Source organism: Myotis yumanensis, unplaced genomic scaffold (genome assembly GCF_028538775.1).
Source record: "Myotis yumanensis isolate MYYU_CA2020_CCGP unplaced genomic scaffold, mMyoYum1.0.hap1 SCAF_5, whole genome shotgun sequence".
Taxonomy (NCBI): Eukaryota; Metazoa; Chordata; class Mammalia; order Chiroptera; family Vespertilionidae; genus Myotis; species Myotis yumanensis.
This window is the reverse complement of record NW_027223756.1, coordinates 16,073,595-16,098,834: the sequence shown is the minus strand read 5'-3', so window position 1 is coordinate 16,098,834 and position 25,240 is coordinate 16,073,595. Positions and strand designations below refer to the sequence as shown.

The following is a 25,240-nucleotide window of genomic DNA, read 5'->3' as shown; positions in this document are numbered from 1 at the left end:
TGGGGCGAGTATACCAGGCTAAGAAAAAAATAAGTTAATTTGAAATTCTTTGCTGTATTTGACCTTTTGAAAGTTCTTAGGCTGCTAAATGAGACTAAATATAATGCATAATAGATTTTTAATTTCATTCAGTGATTAGATTTATGAAGCGCATGCCTGAAGTTGCAACTCATAAACTTTGTTTATTCACATTTTTTAACCCAGATTGAAATTTTAATTCTATGAATATCTTTTAAAAATATTTTTATTGATTTTAGAGAGGAAGGGAGAGGGAGAGAAAGATAGAAACATCAAGGATGAGAGAGATCATTGATCTGCTGCCTCCTGCACACCCCTACTGGGGATCAAGCCCACAACTTGGGCATGTGCCCTGACCAGGAATCGAGCCGTGTCCTCCTGGTTCCTAGATCACATTCAACCACTGAGCCACATTGGCTGGACAATATTTTTTTTATTATAAGCAATACAAAAAAGTATAACGAATAAATTTTTTAATAAATATGTCTATGTCTATATATATATATGTATATATATACATATATATATATACACACACACATTTTTACCATCTATATATATATGCATATATTTTTTAATATAACAAGGGAATCATACTATATATATATTGATGTATCATTTGACTTTTTTAGCTTAAAATTTATTAGGGATATTTTCCCCTAACAATACTACATTGCTGCCACATTATTTTTAACTACCATCTACTACATGTAAGTCCATTGTATGGATATACTATGATCTAATTAGCCTTTCTCGGTTAATGGACATTTGAATGATTTCCAGTTTTCTCTATCACAAAAAATGCTGCAGTTATTACCCTTTACATATGTATCTGCACCCTCAGGTGAGTGTTTTTGCAGCTGCTGGATGAAAGCAGTTCACATCTTAACTTTTCAACAGCTGTTAAGTGTGTAGAGTGTCAGTAAGCATTTATTCCCAGGGTCCAGTGGGGTGACCCTGATGGGAAGCGGATGTGGGCCCTGTCTGTAGGCAGCTCCGGTCCAGTGTGGCTGAGTGGGATTTGGGGGAGGGAAGATGAGAGGGTGATGTGGACATAGCTTTCCACAGAGAACTGGTGGCATTTGTTGGCAGCAGTGCGTTCCCTGGGCACCCAGCCACCTTGGACCTGTTTTTCAATAACCAAATGTTCCTGTCCTCCAATTCCCACAGGCCAACTTTGACACGAACTTCGAGGACAGGAATGCATTTGTCACAGGCATTGCAAGGTACATCGAACAGGCTACGGTCCACTCCAGCATGGTGAGTCTCTGGGACCCTGCCAGGGCGGGAGGGGCTGTGGGCAGCTATTCCAGGACCCCCAGCTTCAGGCAGACCCACCTCCTTAAGCCCATTCTCACGCCTGCCCCAGCCCCTCTCAGTGTCCAGGGTCATCCTGTGCCCGGTGTCTTCCAGCTTTGCAAATCCTGCTCACCTTTAGGGCTCAACATTATCCTTACTCTTCACTTTCCTGAGCACCTATAGCCGTTGGGCTAACATGTGGTTAGATCCTGCCTTGCTCTATACTTTAGAGATACTTTATACTCTTGAGCAAAACAAAAGGTTTCTCATAAAGGGACGGTGGCTTTGGAATCACATGTTGTTGACCCGAGGAAGCTGGTGGCCTAAATCATTCACACGCGGGGCCAGCTGTCTGACCCATCTGTGAGGGATCGCTCCTTCCCTCTGGGGCTTTTGTGGATTTTATTCTCAAGCATCACTGAAATTTGAAGAATTCAGATTCCTCGTTCTGCAGCTCTCTAGAACTTTCTCTCAATATCAGCTGTACTCTAAAGCCTGGTCTTATCATACCCACCCATTTATTTAATAAGTAGTGTGCACCTGGGGCCTGCAGAGACTGTGCTAAATGCTGGGGAGGGAGATACAAGGACAAACGGGGGTTCTCAATGGGTCAAGTGGAAATACAGACAAGCTTACCATTTATCAAACACTTTCTGTGCAGATATTTTAAATGCATTGTCTCAGTCCTCAACTCACTGCACTGTGAGGTAGGTTCCATTACAATACCCATTTCATGGATGCGAAAACTGACATCCAGAAAAGTTAAGTAAGTTACATGGGGTCCTACCATTGGTAAGGTCTGTCTGCTCTAAACTACTCTTTGCAGATCAATAAAAATGCACAAAATAAAGGTAAATGACATGGTAAAAGTTCAAAGTTCTTTGTTTTAGAAGGGGCCTTGAGGATGTTGGGGAGAGCTTGATGAAGGAAGTGACTTTTGAGTAGGGCCTTGTATTATACATATGTATGTATAAAATATGTGAATACACAAATTGCATTATAACTATATATATAGTTATACATACATATATATATATAGTACTTTAAAATGTATAAGGTATGTTCATACATGATATCATGGAACCTTATAACAGCCCTGTAACTTGCAAAGAGGTCATTATACCCATTTTAGGGATAAGAAAACAGAGGCCTAGAGAAGTTAATAGCAAGTTGCTCATGATCCCACTAGTAAATCATGGGGTTGCACCAGGAATCCGGACTTTGTTTTCTTTTTAAAAAATATATTTTTATTGATTTCAGAGAGGAAGGGAGAGGGAGAGAGAGAGAGAGAGATAGAAACATCAATGATGAGAGAGAATCATTGGTCAGCTGCTTCCTCCACACTCCACACTGGGGATCAAGCCCACAGCCTGGGCATGTGCCCTGACGGGGAATCGAACCTTGATCTTCTGGTTCATAGGTCAACCACTGAGCCGCACTGGTCAGGCCAGAGGCAAAAATTTTCAAGGCTGCCTAGGTTTGGACTGTAAGGTACATATAAAGAAATTCTCCGGTATTTATGGAAAACTAGATAAGGGTCTATGATATGCTACAGACTGGATGCCTCACACGTCCAGAGGCTAAAAGTCCAATATCAAAGTGTCAGCAGGGTTGATGTCTCCTAAGGCCTCTCTCCTTGGCTTGCATACCGCCACCTTCTCACTGTGTCCTCACATTGCCTTTCTTCTGTGAGCACACACACATATGGTGTCTCTGTGTGTCCAAATTTCCTCTCATTAAAAGAACACCAGTCAGATTGGATTAGGGCCCACCCTGAAGGCCTCATTTTAACTTAATCACTGCTTTAAAGGCCCTGTCACCACATATAGTCCCATTCTGGGGGATTGGGGGTTAGGGCGTCAACATATGAATTTTGGAGGGACACAATTCACCCATCATAGAGGGCTGTAATTCATTTAATAAAAATAAAAAGCAATAGAAAATTGTTTATCCCCGGGAGAAATGTGAACAGACCTCTGCTTGGGGAATAAGTTCCATTTGTTAGTTATGTGCAGAATGAGTTGTGCGGCGAAGACACTGGTTGAGATACGGTTATCTGCATTGGAGGCATTAAAGGCTGAGTGAGGGTGATGGTGGAGGGCTGGCTAAGGAGGTGGATATGAGAGACACTGGAGGCTAACTCCACCTGGCTTAACAGTTGTCTGTATAAATACCAGGCCAGGGGCACCAATCGGCGAGTCAGAAGGAGGGGCTGGGTTAGAGGCGGATTGTGTTTTCTATTTCTGCTGTAGCAGATTGTCACAGGCTTAGCGGCCTAAACCGACACAAGCTTATTTGCTTACAGTTCTTTCTGTCAGAAGTCCAGCCAGGATCTTACAGGGTTAAAGTCAAGGGCTGCGGAGGCGACTCCGTTTCCTGGCTTTTCCCAGCTTCTACAGGCGGCCCACCTTCCTCGGCTCCCCCTCTGCCAGCCAGCAGTTCGATCACTCCAATCTCTGCTTCCACCCTCCATCCCGTCTCTGACTCGCCTGCCTCCCTCTTTCACTCACTGGGACCCTTGTCCTTACCTTGGGTCCACCAGATAATCCGGGACAGCCTCCCTCCCCATTTCAAGGTTTCTAACTTAATTACATCCGCAAAGGCCCTTTTGCTGTGGAGAGGATTGTATTCACAGTTCTGGGCATCAGGATTCAGCCATCTTTGTGGGGCTGTTATTCTGCCGACACAGGGATAGTGTTGATATGATCTTAGATGGGTCAAGAACAGGGTGTACCATTGACATTCCTGAGTAATGCCCAAACCTCACTTCACTCAACAATTTCTACCTTGTAACTTGCTAAATCTCCCACTAGCGTACCTTATCAGCAGCAAAGTGTCTTCATTAGATGCTCAGCTTCTTGTATTTCTCCTGCCTGCACTTGGTAAATCTCTCAAATGGTGGGAGAGCCAGAAGAAAGAGGAGTGAGAGAAAGTATGTAAACCATGTAATTGACCAGCTGCATGGAACGGTCAGGGCTCTTTGATGGAGGTCAGATAGGGGCTGAGTAAGTGCTGAGAGGTACAGTCTGTCACTACCAGTCCTGAAACTTGAGCTGAACTCACATTGCGTTTAAGTCATGGACTTTCAGAATCTTATAAAAGTAAAGGACCTTAGAGATCCTTAGTCCGGCAGCTGCCACCCTGGCTGCCCATTGGGTTCACCTGGGGGGCATTTGAAAATGCTGATGCCTGGGCTCCCTCCCCAGGAATAATGATTTATTTCTGGGAGGTGGTGGCCTGGGCATCAGGAGTCTTCCAAGTTCCCCAGGTGACTAATGTGCAGCCAGGGGTGAGACAGTGATTGAGACCAACTCTTTTCCTCCAGTGAGAAAACCATGACATTTTTCAAGGTAAAAGGTGGGCCCAAAAGAGCCAGGACCAGAAATCAAGCTTTCCATGGCCCCACCAGGGGCGCCTTCCACCACGCCATTCTGACCTCTATACCGCAGGCTTAGTTATACAACAAACCTAGTTGATGGTCACCTGCCCTGGCCATAGGTCAGAGTCCATCTCATCCTGTTCACTGCCCTAGTCCCAGCATGGAGTGCAGAGCCTGGGACCCCTCAGGGCTCAAACATTCTTTGGGTGAGTGAGTTGGAATACTCACACCTACCAAGGGCCAAGTTTGTTGCTAACATGCTCCTTATGTTGCTGTCACATCCCTTTTCTGATGTGTGTTCTGAAGCAATGGCAGCAGGAGACCCACACGTTTCACCTTGGTTCTCTGTCATCTCAAGGGCAACGTGTTCCTGATTTTCAAAGTGCTGATTGAAAGTATGAGTTGTCGGTGGCATTGGCTGTTGAAAACAAAACCATAAAAAGTAATGAGCTCTAAATTAAATCTGACCTTGTACTAGAAAGGTATTATGAAATAGACATGACATGTGGAGTAAAAGAAATAAATCAGTAAGGGTTCATTTTTATATCAATACAAACATTTACAGAAGAGATGGTCTAGTAATACTCTTTTTTACTGTGTTTTTGAGATATTGTTCATAGAACATAAAATTCACCCTTTAAAGTGAACAATTCAGTGTTTTTTAATATATTCACCATGTTAGACAACCATCACCACTATCTAATTTCTGTCACCACAAAAAACAACAACAAAAAAAACCAAACCCGTTAGTAGTCACCCCCAATTCCTCTCTCTTCCCATTCCCTGGCAAACACTAACCTACATTTCGTTTCTGTGGATTTGTTGATTCTGAACATTTCATCTAAATGGATTCTGCAATATGTGGCCTTTTGTGTCTGGCTTCTCTCATGTAGCATCATGTTCTCAAAATTCATCCATGTTGTGCTAGTATAATGTATCTGCACTGTATTCCTTTTATAGATGCACTAGAGGCCCGTTGCACGAAGAGATTCGTGCAATAGGCCTTCCTTCCCCTGGCTGCTGGCACCGGTTTTCCTCTGGCACCCAGGACCCAGGCCTTCGCTCTGGCTGTAGTGGAGACGCCAAACCTTGAGGCTTCTCCACTCCGACCACAGCAAAGAAGGCAAGCCTCTTCAGTCTTCAGTCATCTTCAGTCTTCGCTCCACGCCTGCATATGCAAATCAACCGTCATTTTGTTGGGTTAATTTGCATACTCATTCTGATCAGCTGGTGGGCATAGCGGAGTGACACCAATTTGCATGTTTCTCTTTTATTAGTGTAGATACTATTCCATTCTCTGGCTGTACTGCATTTTATTTCTTCATTCATCAGTTGTTGGACTTTTTGGGTTGACTCCACTTTTGGCTATTAGAATAATACTACTGTGAACAAGTATGCAAGTTTCTGTGTGGACCCATGGGCATTTACCTAGGAGTGAAATTGCTGGGTTATAAGGTTACCCTGTGTTTAACTTTTTGAGAAACTGCCAAACTGTTCTTTTTCCTCGTAATACTATTGGCTCCCTTTACAGATTACATAGTGTGTGTGTGTGTGTGTGTGTGTGTGTGTGTGTGTGTATTCCCTTTAGTTCTCATAAAACTCTCTGAGGTTGTTATTGTCATCATCACTAAATGGAGAATCTTAGGTTCAGTGATTGCCTGAAGGCCAAACGGCCAAAGAGTGATGAAGCTGAGATTAGAGCCTAGATATTTGGACCCTGAGTTTAGGGCTCTTTCCATGATAGTACTTACTAGGTGTGGTGCGTCATCACTGTATTTTTCAGATTTATTTTTGGTGCTGTTGTTGGTTTCGCTATCTGCTCTGCATTATTTTAAGGAATTGATATTAATAATTTTTCTGCTTGTGAAATAGTCACATAAGCTCTTCTAAAAAAGTGCAAACATTATGGTCCTATGTGATAGGAAAAGTGAGTGCCCCACAGAGAGCCTGCTAGTCCTATTCCACCCAAATATCTCCAATATACCATAATATACTTTCCTAATTGCTACTCTTTGTTTAGTTTTTCTTTATAGCCTATGTGCTATGCATATTGTTTTGCTAGTTGCTTATTTTCTTGCTAAGTATATCTGGGACAACTTTTGCTGTTGGAACAAATAGATCTGTTGCCTTCTTTATGAGGTGGCTATCCATCTTTGAGAACTGCAGCCTGCTTACAGAGCCCTTGGTGTCTGATGAGAATATCTGAGGCCAGTGCTTCTCAAACTTATGTTGCACCTGGGAGGGTGAGTCCCCTGGGAGTGTTCCTGAATGCGGATTCTGATTCTGTCAGCCAGGCAGCGGCCTGAGGCTCTGCATTCCTAATGAGCCTCCCAGGTGATGGGGATGCTGCTGGTGCACAGATCTCACTGAGCAGTGAGGTTTGGGGGGCTGATGAGAAGCCTGTTGCACCAGGGTGGTTTCTCCCTGATGAGCGTGTTTTGCTTTTCAGAATGAAATGCTGGAGGAAGGACACGAGTATGCGGTCATGCTGTACACCTGGCGCAGCTGTTCCCGGGCCATCCCCCAGGTGAGGCTGTCCTTCCCTGGGGGCTCTCTGTTGCCAGGGGACGCCACCACCCTCCCCTTTACCCCATTCAGGGAGCTGAACTTCTCCAGGTGGCAGGGAGCAAAGCTAATCCAAGGGGACACGCTGAAAACCTTCAGAGAGTTTCCCATAAAACTGATGGCAACTTTGAAAAAATTGTTCAATATACTTTATTTGGAAAACAGTATATGCTAACTGTAGAACACCAAACCATTGCAGAAAGGTATAAAGTAAAAGCAAGACAGCCCCACCTCCTCACCCCCACCACCCAAACCCAGCTCCCAACCGAGCATGATCACTATGGACACATGTTGCTGCCTGTTCCCCTGGATCTTTCTCGCTGATTATCCTGAATATTTCTATGATTATTATTTTGTAAATAATTATTTACAAAGCGTATGTTGCTTTTTACTTATATAGTTCTGCCACTTGATTTTTTACACTTTATTCTTTTTTTAAATATATATTTTTATTGATTTCAGAGATGAAGGGAGAGGGAGAGAGAGATAGAAACATCAAAGGTAAGAGAGAATCATTGATCAGCTGCCTTCAACACCCGCCCCCCCCCCCCCCCCCCCCCCACACACACACTGGGGCCCACAACCTGGGCATATGCTTTGACCCGGAATCGAACCGTAACCGTCTGGTTCATAGGTCAACGCTCAACCACTGGGCCACACCAGCTGGGCTACACTTTATTCTTTATCAATGACATTTTTTCATGTTGACACATACGGATAATATGTGTATGTGTCAACCAGCGTTATAATTGTCATATATTTCATGAGTCCCATTTTAATAAAATCCATGAGGCACAGATGTGTAAAGAGAAACAGTTCCTCACCCTTCCTTTAATCTTAGTCCCCCGGGGTAACTATGCCTGTAACATATATGAACAAATGCACACACACTGTTTTGTTTAACAAAAATGGGAGTAAGTGACACTTCCTGTCCCATCACAGTTTTTACCTGTCAATTTATGGTGGCAGTCTGTGCATGTCAGGTGACATAGATCTGTCTCATTCCTTGTTACATAATGATATTGAATTGAGTGTATCATATTTTATCCTTTCAATCACCTGGGCATTGAGCTTGTTGCTCCTATTTTAAGAATTTCTAAACAACAGTGTGAAAAATGACCTTGAACTTACCCTTCTCTCACTCATCAGTTTCGGCCGCCTTGTTAGCACTCCCGGGTGTGTGTGCTGTGAAAACACCCACCATGTGGTTGTGATGTGTTGAAAACCGTTGGGCAGAGCACACGGGTTTCTTGGTGGGCCTGAGTGTGGCCGGGGGGCTCTGCCCCGGGTGCATACGGAGCAGTGGATGGGACATCTTTCTTTGCCAGGAATCTGGCCGGGCCCCTCTGGGGTTAGAGAGAGGAAGGGCTGAACGAGGGAGATCTTACAGATAAACATGGACGTTTGTACAGCAACTGGTCACAGTACAGACAGACTGAAGGTGGACGGTTCTGTTCTTGGGACCAGCTGGTTTCTTTCCTGCAGCCAGTGTCTGGGGAGCAGTGTCGCCCCTAATCAGGGCTACCCCAGCCTCCCCTCACCAGAGTGACCTTGTCATTTATCATCCTGGACGAGGTGCATTCAAGAGTGAAAAGGGATCCATTAATAAGTCAACAGGTGTGACCCAGGGCTGCCTGGTTGGATCAGGATGTCTGAGACCCCTCTGCCCACAGGTGAAATGCAACGAGCAGCCCAACCGTGTGGAGATATACGAGAAGACGGTGGAGGTGCTGGAGCCGGAGGTCACCAAGCTCATGAAGTTCATGTACTTCCAGGTGAGGGATTGGTGAATCTGGATCAGGAGACTAGAGAAGGCCCCTGCCCTTCTGCACATACGGGTCTGGGTTTTTGTGTCATGTTGCTTATTCATTCGGTCAATCCTTTTTGAGTGCCCCTGGCACACACCTGGGTGAGCAAGATGGACAGCTCCCTCCCTCCCTGAAATTTCCATACTAGTGAGCACAGGAGTATGTTCTGGGCAGGAGGAGAGACTGACAATAAACAACAAACAACAATTCTCAGGGCATAATATGTGCTGTGAATAAATAACATTTCAAAAATCCCTGGGCCACAGGTGTCTGTGACTTGGCTGCAGCTTTAGGGATGGCCTCTCAGGAGGTGGCATATGAACTGAGGTCTGTGTGATGAGAAGGGCTGGTGTGTGATGGTCTGAGGAAGAGGGTTTCAGGCAGAAGGAACTGTCAAGGCCAAGCCCCTGAGGCTCAAAGGGGCCTCATGTGTTTAAGAAACAGAAGGAAGCCAGGGAGGTTGCAGGGTGGGAGAGGGAGGGATAAAAGATGAGGCTGGAGCAGTAGCCAGGGACCCGCTCACACAGGGAACTGCAGGCCATGAAGCAGGATGTGAAAACAGTGTGCGGATTTTATTAAATCACCACAGAAACCACTGAGGCTTCTAGTGACAGCATCTGCCATTATTTCTTCAAACACCTTCCCTATTCCTTTCTCCCTTTCTGCCTCTTCTGGCACACCTACTATTCTAATATTGTTGTGTTTCACATTGATCCACAGCTCCCTTAAGCTGACCTCCTGTTTTTTAATTTCTTTTTCTTTTTGGCTCTCTAATTGAGTGATATTTTCAACTCTGTCTTCTAATTCACTGATTTGATCCTCAGCTTCCCCTAATCTGCTATGTATTCCTTCCAATGTGTTTTTTATTTGTGTTATGTCATTCTTTATCTCAGACTGTTCTTTTTTCATAGCTACTATATCTTTTTTCATACTGTTGAGCATTTTTAACATCATTACTCTGAACTCTGTTTCAGATAAATTTCTTATCTCTGCTTCACTTATCTCTTCTTCTGGAGAATTCGCTAGTTATTTCATTCGGGGGTTGTTTCTTTGTTTCATCATTTTCGTTGTCTGTTTGGGTTTGTGATTATGTTGTAGGTAGATCCTCTATACCTCTCAGTCTCTAGTGCAGGACAGTGTTAAAGGCTGTTTCTGGCTAATTGGATCAGGCAAAGACTCAAAGCCTCTGTCTACAGACTAATAGGATGTGACTTGAATTGCTTCCAGGCAATCATCCTCCGGTGTGGCAAGAGTTTTTTCAACAAGGTGGGGCAGTTACTTCTGCCTGGAGGCTAATTTTTACTTTTAATATCTTAAGTGGCCTCAGGGCAAGGTGTTTTCCAATAGGGTGTGTAGACTGTCTTTCCTCCCATGCAAGGCAGATGTCTATGTTGGAAAGATGTCCTGCGCTGTGTGAGATAATGACTCAGCTCAGGAAACTTGGGGTGTCTACCTTTTGAGCTCTATCCCCCGAGTCCCCAGTCCTGGGTTCTGCTTTCACAACTCCAGTCCACTTCACCCTCCCTTTGCCAGAGCACAAGGTGGGTAGCTCCACAGGAAATTTTTGTGCATTGGCCCTTTAAGAGGGTGCCCAAACTTTCAGCTGCCACTCCTTGGCAGACAGCACCCCACTGCTTTTCACAGCTAGATGTTATGTGGGTACCCTCCTCAGTTTGGTGCTCTCTGGATGGGGAGCCCAGCTTTGGGATTAGATCCCAGGGTTCTCAGTGGCACCCCCCCCCCTCCCCCCGCCACACACACACCTAAGATATCTCTCTGGGACTTCAGTTGCCGTCTGTGGTTGCCTGGCCAGCCCTTTTACGCCTCCGCCCCTCCTACCAGTCTCTATGTCTTCTCCACCATCAGTCCTTGGGTATCAGGGCTCTCTCCTGTGAGTTTTCCCTAGTGACACGATCTGATTGGTGTGTTTACAACATCTGGCTGCTCGGTGGGAAATGGAAGGGAGGGCAGCACAGATGTGAGGGGTGGGAGGTGACAGGAGTGGCAGCAGGAAGACCAGTTGGGAAACCAGGAAGAGTGATCTTTAAAGGAGGAAAAGAGGAAAAATACAGCCAAGGGCTTTCATGAGGGCTGGTAAACAGACTTCCAGGCTCTGGCAGATATCCACCCCATACTCAGCCCCACACTCAGCTCTGCATGGCCTGCCGTACGCGAGATGGGGTGTCTGGGAAGGTGCGGATACCTGCAGCCCAGGGCAGGAACGCTGGCTCCGGAGGCAGGAGACCAAGGCTCCTCCACAGTGTGACTGTGCCTGTGAGTGACAAAGCATATCTGATGCCTTCAGTTTTCTGACCTTGGAAATAGTACTTATTTCACAGGTTTGTGGCGAGGATAAAAGAAGTCTATTGTAAAGAGCCACATAGAGCCCTAGTTACACAGGAGGGTTAACACATCGAAGCTGCTGTTAATAGCATCATGGACTCTTTAGGAAGGCAGGTCCAAGAGAGAAAAACTATACAGAAACCGAGAAAGGATGGCCTGGGATTACCTGGAGCTACGCTGTTCTGTACGGTAGCCCCGTGTGGGTATTTATATTAATTAAAATGAAGTAAAATGTAAAATCCAGGTCCTCCGTTGCCCGAACCACCAAGTGCTCAGTAGCCACATGTGGTGAGTGGTTCTCGGATTAGGGGTTGTAGACACAGGACATTTCCACCATCATAGAAAGTGCTCTTGGACTTAGGCTCTGGAAGGAGAAGGCGTGGCCAGTCTGGTCTTCACAGGCGAGGAATTACGGGTGGGTATCCCGGCCTGAGGAGGGGAGAGCACACACAAGGAGTCATTTCTCTCCCTCCTCTCCTCCTCTTGTTCCCCTTCCTCCCTCTGGCTCTCTCTCTGGGTTACTCTTTAGCCTTGTTTGTGGATTGTTATTCAGCTGCTTTTTTGGTAACAGATTTATTAATAAATAATTCACATACCATATAATTCATCCATTTAAAGTGGACAGTTCAATGATTTTTTAGTACATTCACAGGGTTGTGTGTTCATTACCAGGGTCAATTTGTAACATCTTCGTCACCCCAAAAAGAAATCCCATTCCCTGTTGCTGTCACCCCATTATACCCCCATCCATCCCAGCTCTGGGCAAGCATCCTCCCACCCCCTTTCCCCACTTTATTTTTCTCCATAACAGATATCACACTGTAATGTACAGAAGTCGTTTATTTTGTTTTCTGTCTTCCTTCACTAAAATGTAAGCCCCGTAGGGTAGAGATTTTTTTTTTTCATTCTTTCTTTACCCCGGTGCCTAGAATGGTGCCTAGTGCATAGTAGATACTCAATAAACACTATTTATTGGTTGAATGAACCTCTTTCTCTGAATCTCTGCCCCCTTGTCGAGTGGTGCCTGGCACTGTCCTAGGCGCTGGAATACAAGGGTGAATAACACGGTGCTTCTCTGCAAAAGCCTGACGAATAAATGCGTGGGGTCAACTCACTGGGTGGTGTGTTCCTTTGAGAAATCAGCTTTGAATGTAGGAACTCCTCTGAGGAAGACCTCTTGGCGGATTTGCTTCTAAACGTCCAGACTCTGACCAGGGCCCCAGGGAAGCCTTGACCCTGCTCCCCACCTGAGAGTGTGGGGAGCCGCCCCCACCCATGCTGCCCATCCTTACCTGCTGCCCCCTCCCTGCCTGCAGCGTAAGGCCATCGAGCGGTTCTGCAGCGAGGTGAAGCGGCTGTGCCATGCCGAGCGGAGGAAGGACTTTGTCTCCGAGGCCTACCTCCTGACGCTGGGCAAGTTCATCAACATGTTCGCGGTCCTGGACGAGCTGAAGAACATGAAGTGCAGCGTCAAGAACGACCACTCTGCCTATAAGAGGTCAGCCTCCCCTGCTCCCCACTTCCTGGGTAGCCTGCCAAGGGGAGGAAGAGGATGGAGCCTGTCTAACAGGCCCCTTCTCCAGAATCAAATGAGCCGCTCCCCAGGCACACAGCAGCTGGGCGGGACCTGTTTGTGTGGTTTGAGGAGAAAGGTGCAGGGCTGGGTCCTGGGGGAACTGGGTCTGTGCAGGGCTCTCTGTCTCAAGATGGAATCAGATGCTCATTTCTCCATCTGTGGAGCAGCAGCGTCCTCTCTTGCCCTTTGTAGTGCAGGGGCAGTGAGATCATCATAAAGTGGCCACGTAGTCATTCCTGTAAGAATCAGAAAGCCAGTTCGAACTGCTTCTGTGGAAGAGGGATGGGTTGGCTCCCGGAACTGAAGAGCCCTGCTCTCTCTCAGGCAGGCTGTGCCCTGGGGTGGCCTCCAGCAGCTTTAAGCCCTCCTTGGGCCAGCATAGCCACCCCAGCTTCAAGGGAAGAAAAGGATGCTCCTCTTTGCAAATGATTTTGCAAAAGTCCCAGCTTGGTCATGTGCCAGGTTCCTCATCAGCCATTGTGTGGGTGGGGGCTCTGATTGGACAGGTGCTCACCATGGGGTCACTTGGAGGTCAATGTCAGCTCAAGAGAAGGACAGAGAGTGGGAAGGGCTCCTTCCTCTCTAGAAATTAAGTACAGCCACGCAAAAGTGGGCGGGGGCGGGAGGGTGAGTCAAAAGCAGCAGATTTCCTCTGTGTTGTCTAGACACATCTCTTGGGAAGGCTTTTCTGTGTCTGATGAAAGGCCTCTCCTCCTTGAAACACGTCATCCCAGGGCTCCTAGTAACTGGAGAAAGCAGAAGACAGCAGACAACAGACTGATTCTCAACACGCTATCCTCCTGAGTGAGCTCTGAAAGAACCCTGGGGGTGCCCAGCAGGCAGAGCCCCTCCCAAGCCTGACTCAAAAGTGGCCGGAAAAATCTGGGCCGCCACAGTTTTTCCCTTCACATCCTGCGTGTGTTCCCCACACCTAACATCCCTTCACTCTCAATCCCAGCAGGTTAAATAGACTGGGTTCTGTGTAATGCTTTGCTTTAGAAGCCTAGAGATTTTCCAATAAAGAACACAGTACAGAACAAAAACAAAGCTTCCTGCCCCTGGTTCTGCTCCGTGGCGGGCTGTGCAGGTCCACTGGAGGCCACTGCGGCGCCAGGGATGCTCATTGCACTGTCTTACCCCTCCAGCTGGTTGATAGGATGCTAGCTGCCCTTCAACTTGGAGTTTGAGCTTCAGTGTATTCTTGCCTCTCAGTCTCAGGTACTCTTCTCAGAGGGTGTAAACAACTCCAAATGACTCCAGAACATTCTCCCCGTTGACTTTAGTCAGCTGTGATGTCAGAGCTGGTTAACCTCGGGGGCAGTGTCACTCGGGTCGGGTGGGAGGCAGAGCCCGAGAGGCCTGATTAGGCTGGTTAACTTGAGCGTTCCTCTCTGCGACCCCGTGTTTCAGGGCGGCGCAGTTCCTGAGGAAGATGGCGGACCCCCAGTCTATCCAGGAGTCGCAGAACCTCTCCATGTTCCTCGCCAACCACAACAGGATCACCCAGGTGACGGCAAACTCCCCGTTAGTCCGGGCCTGGCGTCCCGGGACACAGGCAGGGGCCTGGAGGGTAGGTGGACCGTGAGCAGAGGAGGTGGGCCCAGGTCTAACACCCTCACTGCCCTACTCCAGAGTTAGACTTTGGATTAAGTCTCCCTTCCCAGACAGTCCTTTCACCCTCTCCCAATGTGGTTCCCTGAAAACCTTCTCAGCCACTATCCTGCCCCCGCATTAGTGCAGATTGAGAGCATGGGTTCTGGAGTTAAAACAGCCTTGTTTTCTAACCCTAGACCCATCATGAGTCCTTGGGCAAGGTCTAAGCCTCGATTTTCTCATCTGTAAAACGGGCCTGGGATTTTGAGAATGTTATGAGAATCCATGTGACAGGACTGTTGTGAGAAATACATGAGATACTGTATCAGAAGCCCTCCATATGCAGAGCCTGACAGATGGCAAGGGCATAAGAAAATGGAGCTGTTATTACTGCCACCGCTTGTCCAGGGCACCCCCGCTGGGCAGTGGCTTTCACGCTCTGTCTGACGTAACCTGTCCTGCTCATCTGTCGGTTCAGCCTAAACAGGCACCAGCAAGAATGTCAGCAGGACTCAGCCTGAGTGGGGCCCTCCATCTTCGAAGGGTTTGGAGACTCGGCTCTCTCTCAGGGATGCTGCTGGCTTCGCTAGGCCCTCCCTACTCCTTGTTGAATGCAAAAGGCTGTCAACTTTGAGGCTATAGGTTTCTTTCCTGGGACACAGTCCCATGTTGTCAGACCCTTCTCTTGGGAGATGCGTTTCTTTCTATGCTGCTGTGTCCTGCCAGGAGGGAGACTGCTGCTGGCCCAGCTCTCCTACCCCGGGCTAGGCCATCATCCCCCATCATCTGAGGAGACGCCATGGCTAAGTCCACAGCCTCAAAACTAAACTGGGAAGACGAACAGGCCTTCTGCAATAACACTGAGCTGCTTTTCAGCTCAGCCCAATCATAGACTTTCTAACCATCAAAACTGGCAGGGAATAACGTGAAGGGCCCCTAGGGGAGTGAGTTCCCTGCCAGGGGAGATGTGCAGGAGCTCAGGCCAGCCACTGTGGGGACATTGAGAGGATGCAGGCTTCCTCCCCCTAGTGGTCAGTTTGTGTGTGTGGCGGGGGAAGGGGGTCCATCACATGGTGTCGATGAGGAGGGTGCCACAGCAGAAAAAGGAGCTGACCAGAGGGGGGCGCTGCTGTTTAGTGTCTCCATCAGCAACTGGAAGTGATCCCAGGCTACGAGGAGCTGCTGGCAGACATCGTCAACATCTGTGTGGATTACTACGAGAACAAGATGTATCTGACCCCCAGCGAGAAGCACATGCTCCTCAAGGTACAACCGCTGTGGCCACGCACCCAGTGGTCTGGGCGTGCCCTCTCACCTCCTTCTTATTTTAAATCATTTTTTAAAAAACGGTATATATTTTTTCTTACTTAAACATGGATATATATGTTTATATACACTGCACAGAATGTTTTGTAACCTGTTTCCCCCCCCTTTAACATGTCACCTACACCTTTCCAGACATTAAGGATATTTCCGCAATGTAACTTTTAGTGGCTGCCAAGGATGCTATTCTATGGGGATATTGTTAGTTAACCAATCCCCTCTCGTTGGATATTTGTTTGCTAAGCTGCATTGAACACTCCTATAGCACAGCCTTTGTGTACATACCCTTGTCGAGTCTGACTTCTAGGAAGAGAAACAACCAACTCGAAAGGAAGGCAAAGTCTTCAAGCATTTGCTCTGTTTTGCCAAAATCGTCATATTTGATCCATCAGTTTACAAGTCTGATTTTTAAATTATCAAGTAATATTGGTCATTGTAGAAAAATCTGAATTAAACAGAGAAGCACAAAAAATATTAATCTCTCACAATCTTTCTCTCCAGAGGTAACACTTTTAGCATTTTTATGTATTTCTTCCTCATTTTTCTATGCTTATATATTTTCAACAAATGCGGTATACATAAATGATGCATATGTAAGTTTTATCCCTTTTCATTAATTGTGTTGGAATATTAATGCCGTCGTATGGGTGAGCTTTCCTTTTTTTAGTTATTTTATTGTTAGCTGCTCAGGATGTTCCTAATTTCTCTCTGACAGCTGTCGCACTGAGATGAGCAGCCTCCACATTCTTTTTACACACGGCATAGCCCCGTTTGATTCTTTCTTCCCCAGAACCTCACCTTTCAAAGCTCTCTGGTGGCTTTGCTTTTTCCTCCTCTCCTCCTTGTCACTTTGGCTAGTCTAAGCATCCCAGGCCTGTTGACGTGCCCTTCCTTACCTTTCCGTGGCACCTGGATGGAGTTTGCAGGGAGCGTGGCGTTGTGACTTGTTCACTCTGGCTTCCTCTGTACAGTCAGACTTTTTTGTGTTTTTGTTTTTGTTTTTTAACTTTTCCATCAGATGTGATAGGCTTCTGTGCTCTGCCCCTTCTCACTCCAGGTGATGGGTTTTGGCCTCTACCTGATGGATGGAAATGTCAGTAACATCTACAAACTGGATGCCAAGAAGAGAATCAATCTCAGTAAAATCGATAAATTCTTTAAGGTCAGCACTGGGGCTGGGGCTGGGCAGGGACCAAGGGGCTGTCTCTCAGGGGAAAGAAATGAAATTAAGCAGCAAGCAGTGAGGCTTGTTGGTTGGGCTGTAGTTCTAAAGGCCCCAGGAGGAGGAAGAGGATAGAATGGCAGGGCCTCCAGCCGCCTTTAGTAGCGGAATCTGCACCAGAAGGCAGCCCCTTACAAGTCACACTTGGTCAAGTCTGAGGATTCCGCTGGGATTTGTCAGGATCCAATATGTAGACTGCTTTTCCCTTTTCCCCCAAATCCCTTGCTTGTAAACAAAGAGGTACATAGCAGAAGACAGCGACTGCTTTATTGTTCAGTATAAATCTGAACTCACAGGAGCAGAAGGATTAGACTGCACTTTAAACTGATTGACAGTTGCCAAAACCACAGCCTCTCTCCTGGCCCAGCAGAGGCCACCTTGGCTGGCCCTGCCCCTGGGCAGCATGGCTCAGAGCTTCCCTCGTACACGCAGTCTGTCCCAGTGCCCCAGAGATTACATCTTCTCACCCCAAATCTTTAAAAATAAAACACTGTGGTTAAGCTAAGCCGTTGAGGTTTTCGCAAAAGGATTTCCTACTTTGGAGACGAATTCCATGTTGTCAGTTGATGCTAGTGTTGGGCACTGCAGGCATGGGGTGGAGCTTTGGAGGTCAGACCTGGAAAAGCCAGGCTTCCCATTCAAAGCGGACCCCCCTTTGCAGGTGTGACATGGGGGACACCAGGCTGGGCCTGAGTCCCACCATCTCTTTGAGGTTAAGGGGAAATAAGTCGCCAGCAGTCATTCTGTGCCTTGGCTTCTTTGTGAGACTAGAACTTTCAATTTCTCTGCAGCTGCCCCACATGGAAACAGGGCTCATCTCGGGGGACCTGTGCAAAGCGTGCCTCTGCCTTCATCAGGGTGATGGCGTGGGGTGGAGGGGAAGAACTGGGCATCGCCTCGGATGGGCCGGGCTTCCGTCTGACTCTGCCACTTAGGAGCTGGACGACTTTGGGAAAGTCTTGAAACCTCTGAGACTGAGTTCCTAGCCTCCCATGAATACTGAGGGGGCCCATGTTATAGGGTTTCCTTGAGGGTTCAGTGGGATTGCATAGGTGAGTCGGAACCCTGGCTCATAGTCCTTCCTCCTTGACTTCTAGCTGGTCTTTGTAAAAAAATCACTCATGCTATCTGAGCCTCCTTTACTCCATCTGTGAAATGGGAATGGTAATAGTACTGACCTCACGGGGTTATTGTATGGCTTGAGATACTATTTTTTGTTTTGTTTAAAAGACTTTAATTTTTATTAAAGGGCAGTTTTAGATTCACAGCAAAATTGAGCACAAAGTATGAAGATTTCCTTATACCTCCTGTCCCTCCCCCCACCCCAATTCATGCGCAGCCTCCTCCATTATCAATACCCCCACTGGACTGGTGCATTTGTTATAACTGATGAGCCTACATTGACCTGTCATTGTTACCCAACATCCACAGTTTACATTAGGGATCACTCTTGACATTGTACATTCTATGGGTTTTGACAAATGCAGAATGACATGTATCCACACTATGGTGTCATACAGGTAGTTACACTGCCCTAAACCCCCCTGGTTTTGAAGTAGTTGGCAATGTGCCCAGTGCATCAGAAGCAGACAGTAAATGCCAGCCTCCCCTCCGGTTGTCCTGGTCTTCAGATGGGACTTGTCTGCCCTCTGGTGTTAGATGTTATGATTTCAGTTACTTTACACTGGAGCTTCTCGGAAACACTACACCCAGCCAGTGGCATCCAGGCACCCACTCCTAGTCCAGAGTTCCAAGCTGCAGGATCATCCAATCCAAGGGAAATTAGAGCAGAAAGGACCCTGCCCTGGGAGGCAGGCCATCTGGTCCTCATCCTTCACCCGGTCTGCCTGCTGGGTGACCTTGGACAAGTCACTCTGCCTCTCCGGGCTGAGTTGCTGGATCATACGGTTGGTTGGAGGCAGGGAACCTGTATGCTGGCTGGGGCTCTTTTGGGCTCCAGGGTCACATGGAAGCATCATCGGAAGCAGGAGCGAGGAGTCAGCCCAGAGGCTCACGGAGGGAGGCTGCCTACCCTGGTGGAAGGCAGCCACCTAGTCCCCCCTCAGCATCTCACGTGCTGTGTTTGCTTCCTTTGCAGCAGCTGCAGGTGGTGCCTCTATTCGGCGACATGCAGATAGAGCTGGCCAGATACATTAAGACCAGTGCTCACTATGAAGAGAACAAGTCCAAGTGAGTGCCTGCCGTAATGTCTCTCGGCTCCCGCGAGGCGCCCAGCCCGGGCAGGGGGCCGAGGGGCCACTTCAGTCCCTCCCCCCTTCCCAGAGCCCTGGGCAGGTGGATTCCAGAGGGGAGCAGTGGAGGGTGCTCTGAGCCCTTTTGTATCCACCCTTTGCCGCTGGGGTTCAAAAGTGCTCAGAGCACAGCCACACCCCCTTCTTCGTCCCAGCTGCACTGGGACAGCAGGAGTCCTTCCTTGAGAAGCAAGATGACGTCATTCTTTATCACCCTGATTGCCTCCTCAGGTTTCATGTCCATGCAGTAAGTATGCCGTAACGTGTATGGTTTGGACAGCTCCAGCCGCGTGAACTGGTTGATGGCCTCGCCTTAGGTCGTTCTATAAACCACCATCCTAGGGAATCCACGCTAAGATCTGAGGTCTGGGTGTCAGTGTCTCATGGGAGTGGGGACACCCAGCTACAGCCTTTATCTCTGGGGGTTGTTAAGAGGTTTCTTCTGCCTGTGTCTCATTCCAAAGCTGGGTGGTTTTGACCTTTCCATATGGCGGCGGGGGTGGGGGGTGGGGGTGGGGAGGGTAGAGGAGGGGATGACTGTCCTTTAGTTAGGGCTAAGGCCTTAAAACTGTCAGCCTTTAGCCCAATGAAATCTGGGTTAGTCTCTTCATAACCCACTGGCTGCCAGAGCGGCAGGAGGTATTCTAGGAAAAGCATGGAGTCCAGAATGCTGCACTCATTTCCTCACGTTTCTGCATGAATTCCCTGCCACCGGAAGTTGGTTGGGAACAGTGATGCGGCCAGGGTGGGGCGGCAGCAGTCAGAGTGGTTGTGTCCCCATCCCTACGCTGCTGACCCGAAATAAAACCAGCATGAGGAAGCCTCTCACCGTCCTGAACATTCTGTGAGGGCCACTTCAGGACTCCCTTTGAAATATTAAATTCTTCCCCACCCTCCCACCCCCAATATGTTTTTATTGATTTCAGAGAGAAGAAGGGAAAGGGAGAGAGAGAGAGATAGAAACATCAGTGATGAAAGAGAATCATCGATTGGCTGCCTCCTGCAGGCCCCCCACTGGAAATCGAGTCCACCAACCGGGCATGTGCCCCGACCAGGATCAAACTGTGACCTCCTGGTTCATAGGTCAATGCTCAACCACTGATCCACACTGGACTGGGCTGAAATATTAAATTCTTGCCAAAACGTTTATCTGCCTTTTTTGGTGACTGTGCTTTTAATCTGTCTAACGGGTCACCCAGCACTAGAGGGCAAAGGGGGCTGTCTTTTTTCTCTTGGGGAAGGAGAGTGAAGATTTTCATTCATTCATTTCCTCTCCAGTTCAGGCTGATTCCCCCAATGATAAGATTAAAAATAATGGTTGAGGAGGAAGAGGTGGTAGAAGAAGAAGAGGATGAGGGAGGAGGGAGGGAGGAAGAGAGAGAGAGAGAGAGAGAGAGAGAGAGAGAGAGAGAGAATATGAATGACCATGACCTCCCTCACCATGAAGTGCTTGCTTGCATGTTACTGGGTCACGGTTGAAAAGGCCTTCCCTTTAGGCCCCTCCAAAGCCGGCTTCAACCCCAGGATGTCAGAGTCAGTAGACAGGCTTGGGGAGGTCACCCACCTTGCTTTTTCCTTGTGTGGATTCCAGGCCTTTGTAGCCCTAGAGAGGCTGCAGTTCCCTTCTCACTTGTGTAACTGGTAAGTACGTGGACACCAGGAATCTGGAAAAGCCTGTGATTGGGTCCTAGAGGAGGAAGAAGGGCTGGTCCGCTCAGCCTGTGATCCCCACAATGTGGGATGAACAGGCTGTTGCGCTCGTATCTGGGTTACCCCTTGGTTCTACCCAGGGGAGCCAGCCATCTTGGCTGGGCACCAGGAGCAACATGTAAGTGGAAGGAGCCTGTCCCGCCAGGCGCCTGAGACCAGGACCTGCTCCGACCCTGTGATTCTCTGCCCAGGTGGACCTGCACCCAGAGCAGCATCAGCCCCCAGTACAATATCTGCGAGCAGATGGTTCAGATCCGAGATGACCACATCCGCTTCATCTCCGAACTCGCTCGCTACAGCAACAGTGAGGTGAGCTCACTCGAGCTGCTGGGATGGAGGCCCGTGTGGGCCCCTGGTGAGAAGGGGTGAGGACCAGGCAGGGCAGAAATGACCACAGAGATGATGGAGAGCAGGAGTGAGGGAATACCCGCTAGAGGCAGGAGGGCAGAATGGCCAGGAGCATGGGTTTTAGAGCCACACAGAACTGGGTTTGATTCTGGTTCTGCTGCTGACCATCACAAGTGATTCAGCATCTCTGCCCCCATTTCCTCCGCTGCAGAATGAGGGTAATAGTATCCAGAAAGGTTCATTGAGAGGATTAAACCCTCTGACGCACGAAAAACACATTGCAGAGTAATTGGGAATTAATAGTTAGAACGTGTTCCAAACCATCTCCGCCCTAGATAGCAAAAGAAAGAGTTCTAAACAGGCCTGCTCATAACACCATCTAAATATTTTAAAATTACACAATAATGACTGATCATTGAACAAGCCAGAAAATACAATTAGGGACATAGTAAATGCTCAAACCTCAGAAAAAACAAAAAGAGAGATATGCAAAAGGAGGGAAAATCACTTATGTAAGATCCTACCACCCAGACCCGACTATGATTGACATTTGAGTGTATATATACTCCTGAATCTCTTCCCTCTAAACCAGTGGTTCTCAATCTTGGCTGCACATTGGAATCACCTGGGAATCTTTTTAAAATCCCGGTTTCTGGGCTTCATCCTCCGGAAATTCTGTTTCTTTGTTACTAATGTTGTGGCCCCACCCCATAACAAAGAAACAGAATTTCCGGAGGATGAGGCCCAGGAATCAGGATTTTAAAAAGATTCCCAGGTGATTTTAATGTGCAGCCAAGGTTGAGAACCACTGGTCTAAACCCTTCCAGTGAGTGTATATATTGGTTTAATAGCACAGGTGCCCTGATTTGAGTTCCTTTGTTACCTGGAGCTCTTGAGTGAAGGACTACACTGTCCCATGTTTGCTCACTGGTTGTCCCATGTGGCTGGGAGCCACAGTGCCCATGCTTTCCAAGCCCAAACTCGGAAACGCCTTGTATCAAAGAGGCAGTGTATTTGAAATGAGGACAGCCAGACAAATGCAGACAGTGTGGTCTTAGGCCGGTGGGCGTGGACCAGGGACAAGTGCAAACTCTTGGACTTTCTTAACCAAATGTGCCAGTCAACTGAACTAAGGCTGTGGGACCCCTACTTTAAGAGCAGGTGTCTCCGTTATTCCTTGTGAAGTTTTGGTTGTGGTCTAAGAATGAGTCTGGCTCAAAGTTATTTTTAAACCATACGCTGTATATGTGTGTATATGCAGACCGTTATCGTTATTCGCAATAATGTTCTATGAAGTGGCCATGAACACTGAATTAACCAATTTTGAACCATGGCTCCCCGGGGGAAATACAGGGTTAGGTTCCTGTATCTGGTCACAACCCTTTCATCATCCGATCAACCTTGTGCTTTTCTGATTAAAGTCACCTTATGTAATAGATGTTGTTGTTTCATGAACATTAATTCAGTCAGCAGGACACTGTCCGAGCCTCCCTTTATCTGTGAAGGGGATGTCATAAAGCACCTCTGTGTAGCGATCTTAGGGGAATCGATGAAGTAATGCATAAAAGTGCCGAGCACCTGGATGGTGGGGGTGACGGCTCATGCTCCCCAGGTGGTGACGGGCTCGGGGCTGGACAGCCAGAAGTCCGACGAGGAGTACCGCGAGCTCTTCGACCTGGCCCTGCGGGGCCTGCAGCTCTTATCCAAGTGGAGCGCCCACGTCATGGAGGTGGTAGGTGCCCCAGGCGGAGGCTGCCCCTCCCCGGCCCCCTTCAGACTGACCTCGGTTCACTTGGAACCTGTCTGCCTCTGCCTTCCCCCAGCACCGCTTTACTGAGATACAATTCCCATGCCATGCCACTCACCCATTTAAAATGTAGAGTCCCTGGTTTTCATTATATTTACAGAGTGGTGCAATCACACATTTAGAGCATTTTCATCACTGCAAAAATCAATTGCATTACCCGCCCGCCCCCCCCGCCCCCTGCCCCCCATGCCCTGTCTCCCCTGCCCTAATCTACTTTCTGTCTCCATAGATTTTCCGAGTCTGGTTATTTCCTAAAGTACATCCTATATTATGTGGTCTTTTGTGGCTGGCCTCTTTTACTTTGTATGGTTTCAAGGTCCATCCATGCTGTAGGATGAATCAGAACTTTATTCCCTTCAGTGGCTGAATAGTCTCCCAGGGCATGGTCACACCTCCTTTTGTCTGTCCATTGCTCCACTGATGGACATTTGTGATGTCCCCCCCCCCTCCCCCCAGTACTCCTGGAAGCTGGTTCACCCCACCGACAAGTTCTGTAACAAGGACTGCCCGGGCACGGCCGAGGAGTACGAGAGAGCCACGCGCTACAACTACACCAGCGAGGAGAAGTTCGCCTTTGTGGAGGTGGGTGCCAGTCTCCTCCAGCCCCGAGGCTGCTGCTCAGGGTCCCGCAGTGGGAGGGAGTGGTTTCCAGCAAGACGCAGCCTTGGTCCCCTCCTGTGCATGCACTTCCTGTCCCCTTCCTGCCCCCCACATTCATCTCTGTCAGGTTAGTCACAAACGATTAGAAACTCATTCTGTTCTTTAAAATCCAAAGGAAAGTGTTCACTCCACTAGAAAAAAAAAATGGGCAAAAGGAAAGCAGCAGCAGAAACAAACCAACCAAAAAATGGCTGAAAGAGCTCAGGAAAAAAAAAAAAAAAGCTCAGAAAAATGCCCAAACCAATGAGTGTTCAGAGAGAACTGCAGATTGAAACTAAGATGAGGTAGTGTTGTTGACCAGTCAGGATGGTAAGGACTTGGAAGGTTGGTGATGCCTGTGGCTGCGTGAAGCGTGGGAAACAGACCTCCTCAGAGACTGGGTAGCCCATCTACATTTTACAGTCTTTCTATGAGGGCAGTCTGAGTGGCTGTACCCAAATGTTTAATGTGCATACCCTTTGGCCCAGAAGGTTCTAGAAATATATCCCAGGGAATTAAGCCAATTGTACAAAGACATGTGCACATAGATATTTATCACAGTATTGTTTATAATACCAAAATATGTGAAACGACTGAAATGTCCTCAGTATGGGACCAGGTAAAATAAATGAAGGTACCGCTATGCCATCGAAAACTGTGTGGCCACTAAGATGGATGTACTGATGTGGAAAGATATGCACAGTGTATTGTTGAGTTTAAACAGGTTAAAGAACAGCATGTAAAAAATGACCCCATTTATAGTAAAAGTGATATACTTTTGAATATTTACTCAAAACTGTAAGACATAAGTTTTTATATTGACAGTGGTAATTTCTGTTTGTTTCATTGCAAAAAGATATTTCTATTTGGGGGAGACTCATTCACACTCAGTTGTGAGTGATAGCTTCCTCTTTCATGACCACTTGACGCCTAGAAGTCAGAGACCTGGATCCTAGCCCTGGGCCCAAGGTCACTTCATCTCTCAGAGCCTCAACTTCCTTATCTGTAAAATGGACCCGACAGTCTCTACCCACTCATCCCAGGGTTATTCTTGAGAACCAAACAACAGTTGTCAAAGGGGATAATGATGTCGATGAGCTATGGAAGCTGGAAAGGGTCAGAGCATAGCAGGAGTTCAGGTTGCTCTTTTGTACATCTCCAGGCTGCACCTTGAAGGACTGGGGTTCAGGGGTGTAATTGTAATCATACTTGGCCTGGAGCTGAGTGCTCCCTGGATCTCCTGGCACTTCCACTGCTAATGGGTGTGATAAGTGTGGTGTTGTCATGAGCTGATGTGGCACATGCTTTCTTCTCTGAATTCTGAACCAATCTAGGAATTAGCACTTGAGGCTAATGGG

The 25,240-nt window shown here is 47.7% G+C and overlaps 1 protein-coding gene across 3 annotated transcripts in view; it reads left to right on the top strand.

Annotated features, from left to right (window-relative positions):
* CYFIP2 (cytoplasmic FMR1 interacting protein 2) overlaps positions 1-25,240 on the top strand; it is a 105,939-nt gene that overhangs the window by 15,890 nt on the left and 64,809 nt on the right. For all 3 annotated transcript variants that reach the window (XM_070414518.1, XM_070414516.1, XM_070414517.1), the window contains exons 3-13: positions 1,189-1,278; positions 7,146-7,223; positions 8,935-9,036; positions 12,729-12,910; positions 14,399-14,495; positions 15,719-15,847; positions 16,962-17,066; positions 19,225-19,316; positions 21,280-21,397; positions 23,049-23,168; positions 23,700-23,825. In XM_070414518.1, coding sequence (XP_070270619.1) covers positions 1,189-1,278; positions 7,146-7,223; positions 8,935-9,036; positions 12,729-12,910; positions 14,399-14,495; positions 15,719-15,847; positions 16,962-17,066; positions 19,225-19,316; positions 21,280-21,397; positions 23,049-23,168; positions 23,700-23,825 — 1,239 coding nt within the window. The remainder of the gene's footprint in view (positions 1-1,188; positions 1,279-7,145; positions 7,224-8,934; positions 9,037-12,728; positions 12,911-14,398; positions 14,496-15,718; positions 15,848-16,961; positions 17,067-19,224; positions 19,317-21,279; positions 21,398-23,048; positions 23,169-23,699; positions 23,826-25,240) is intronic.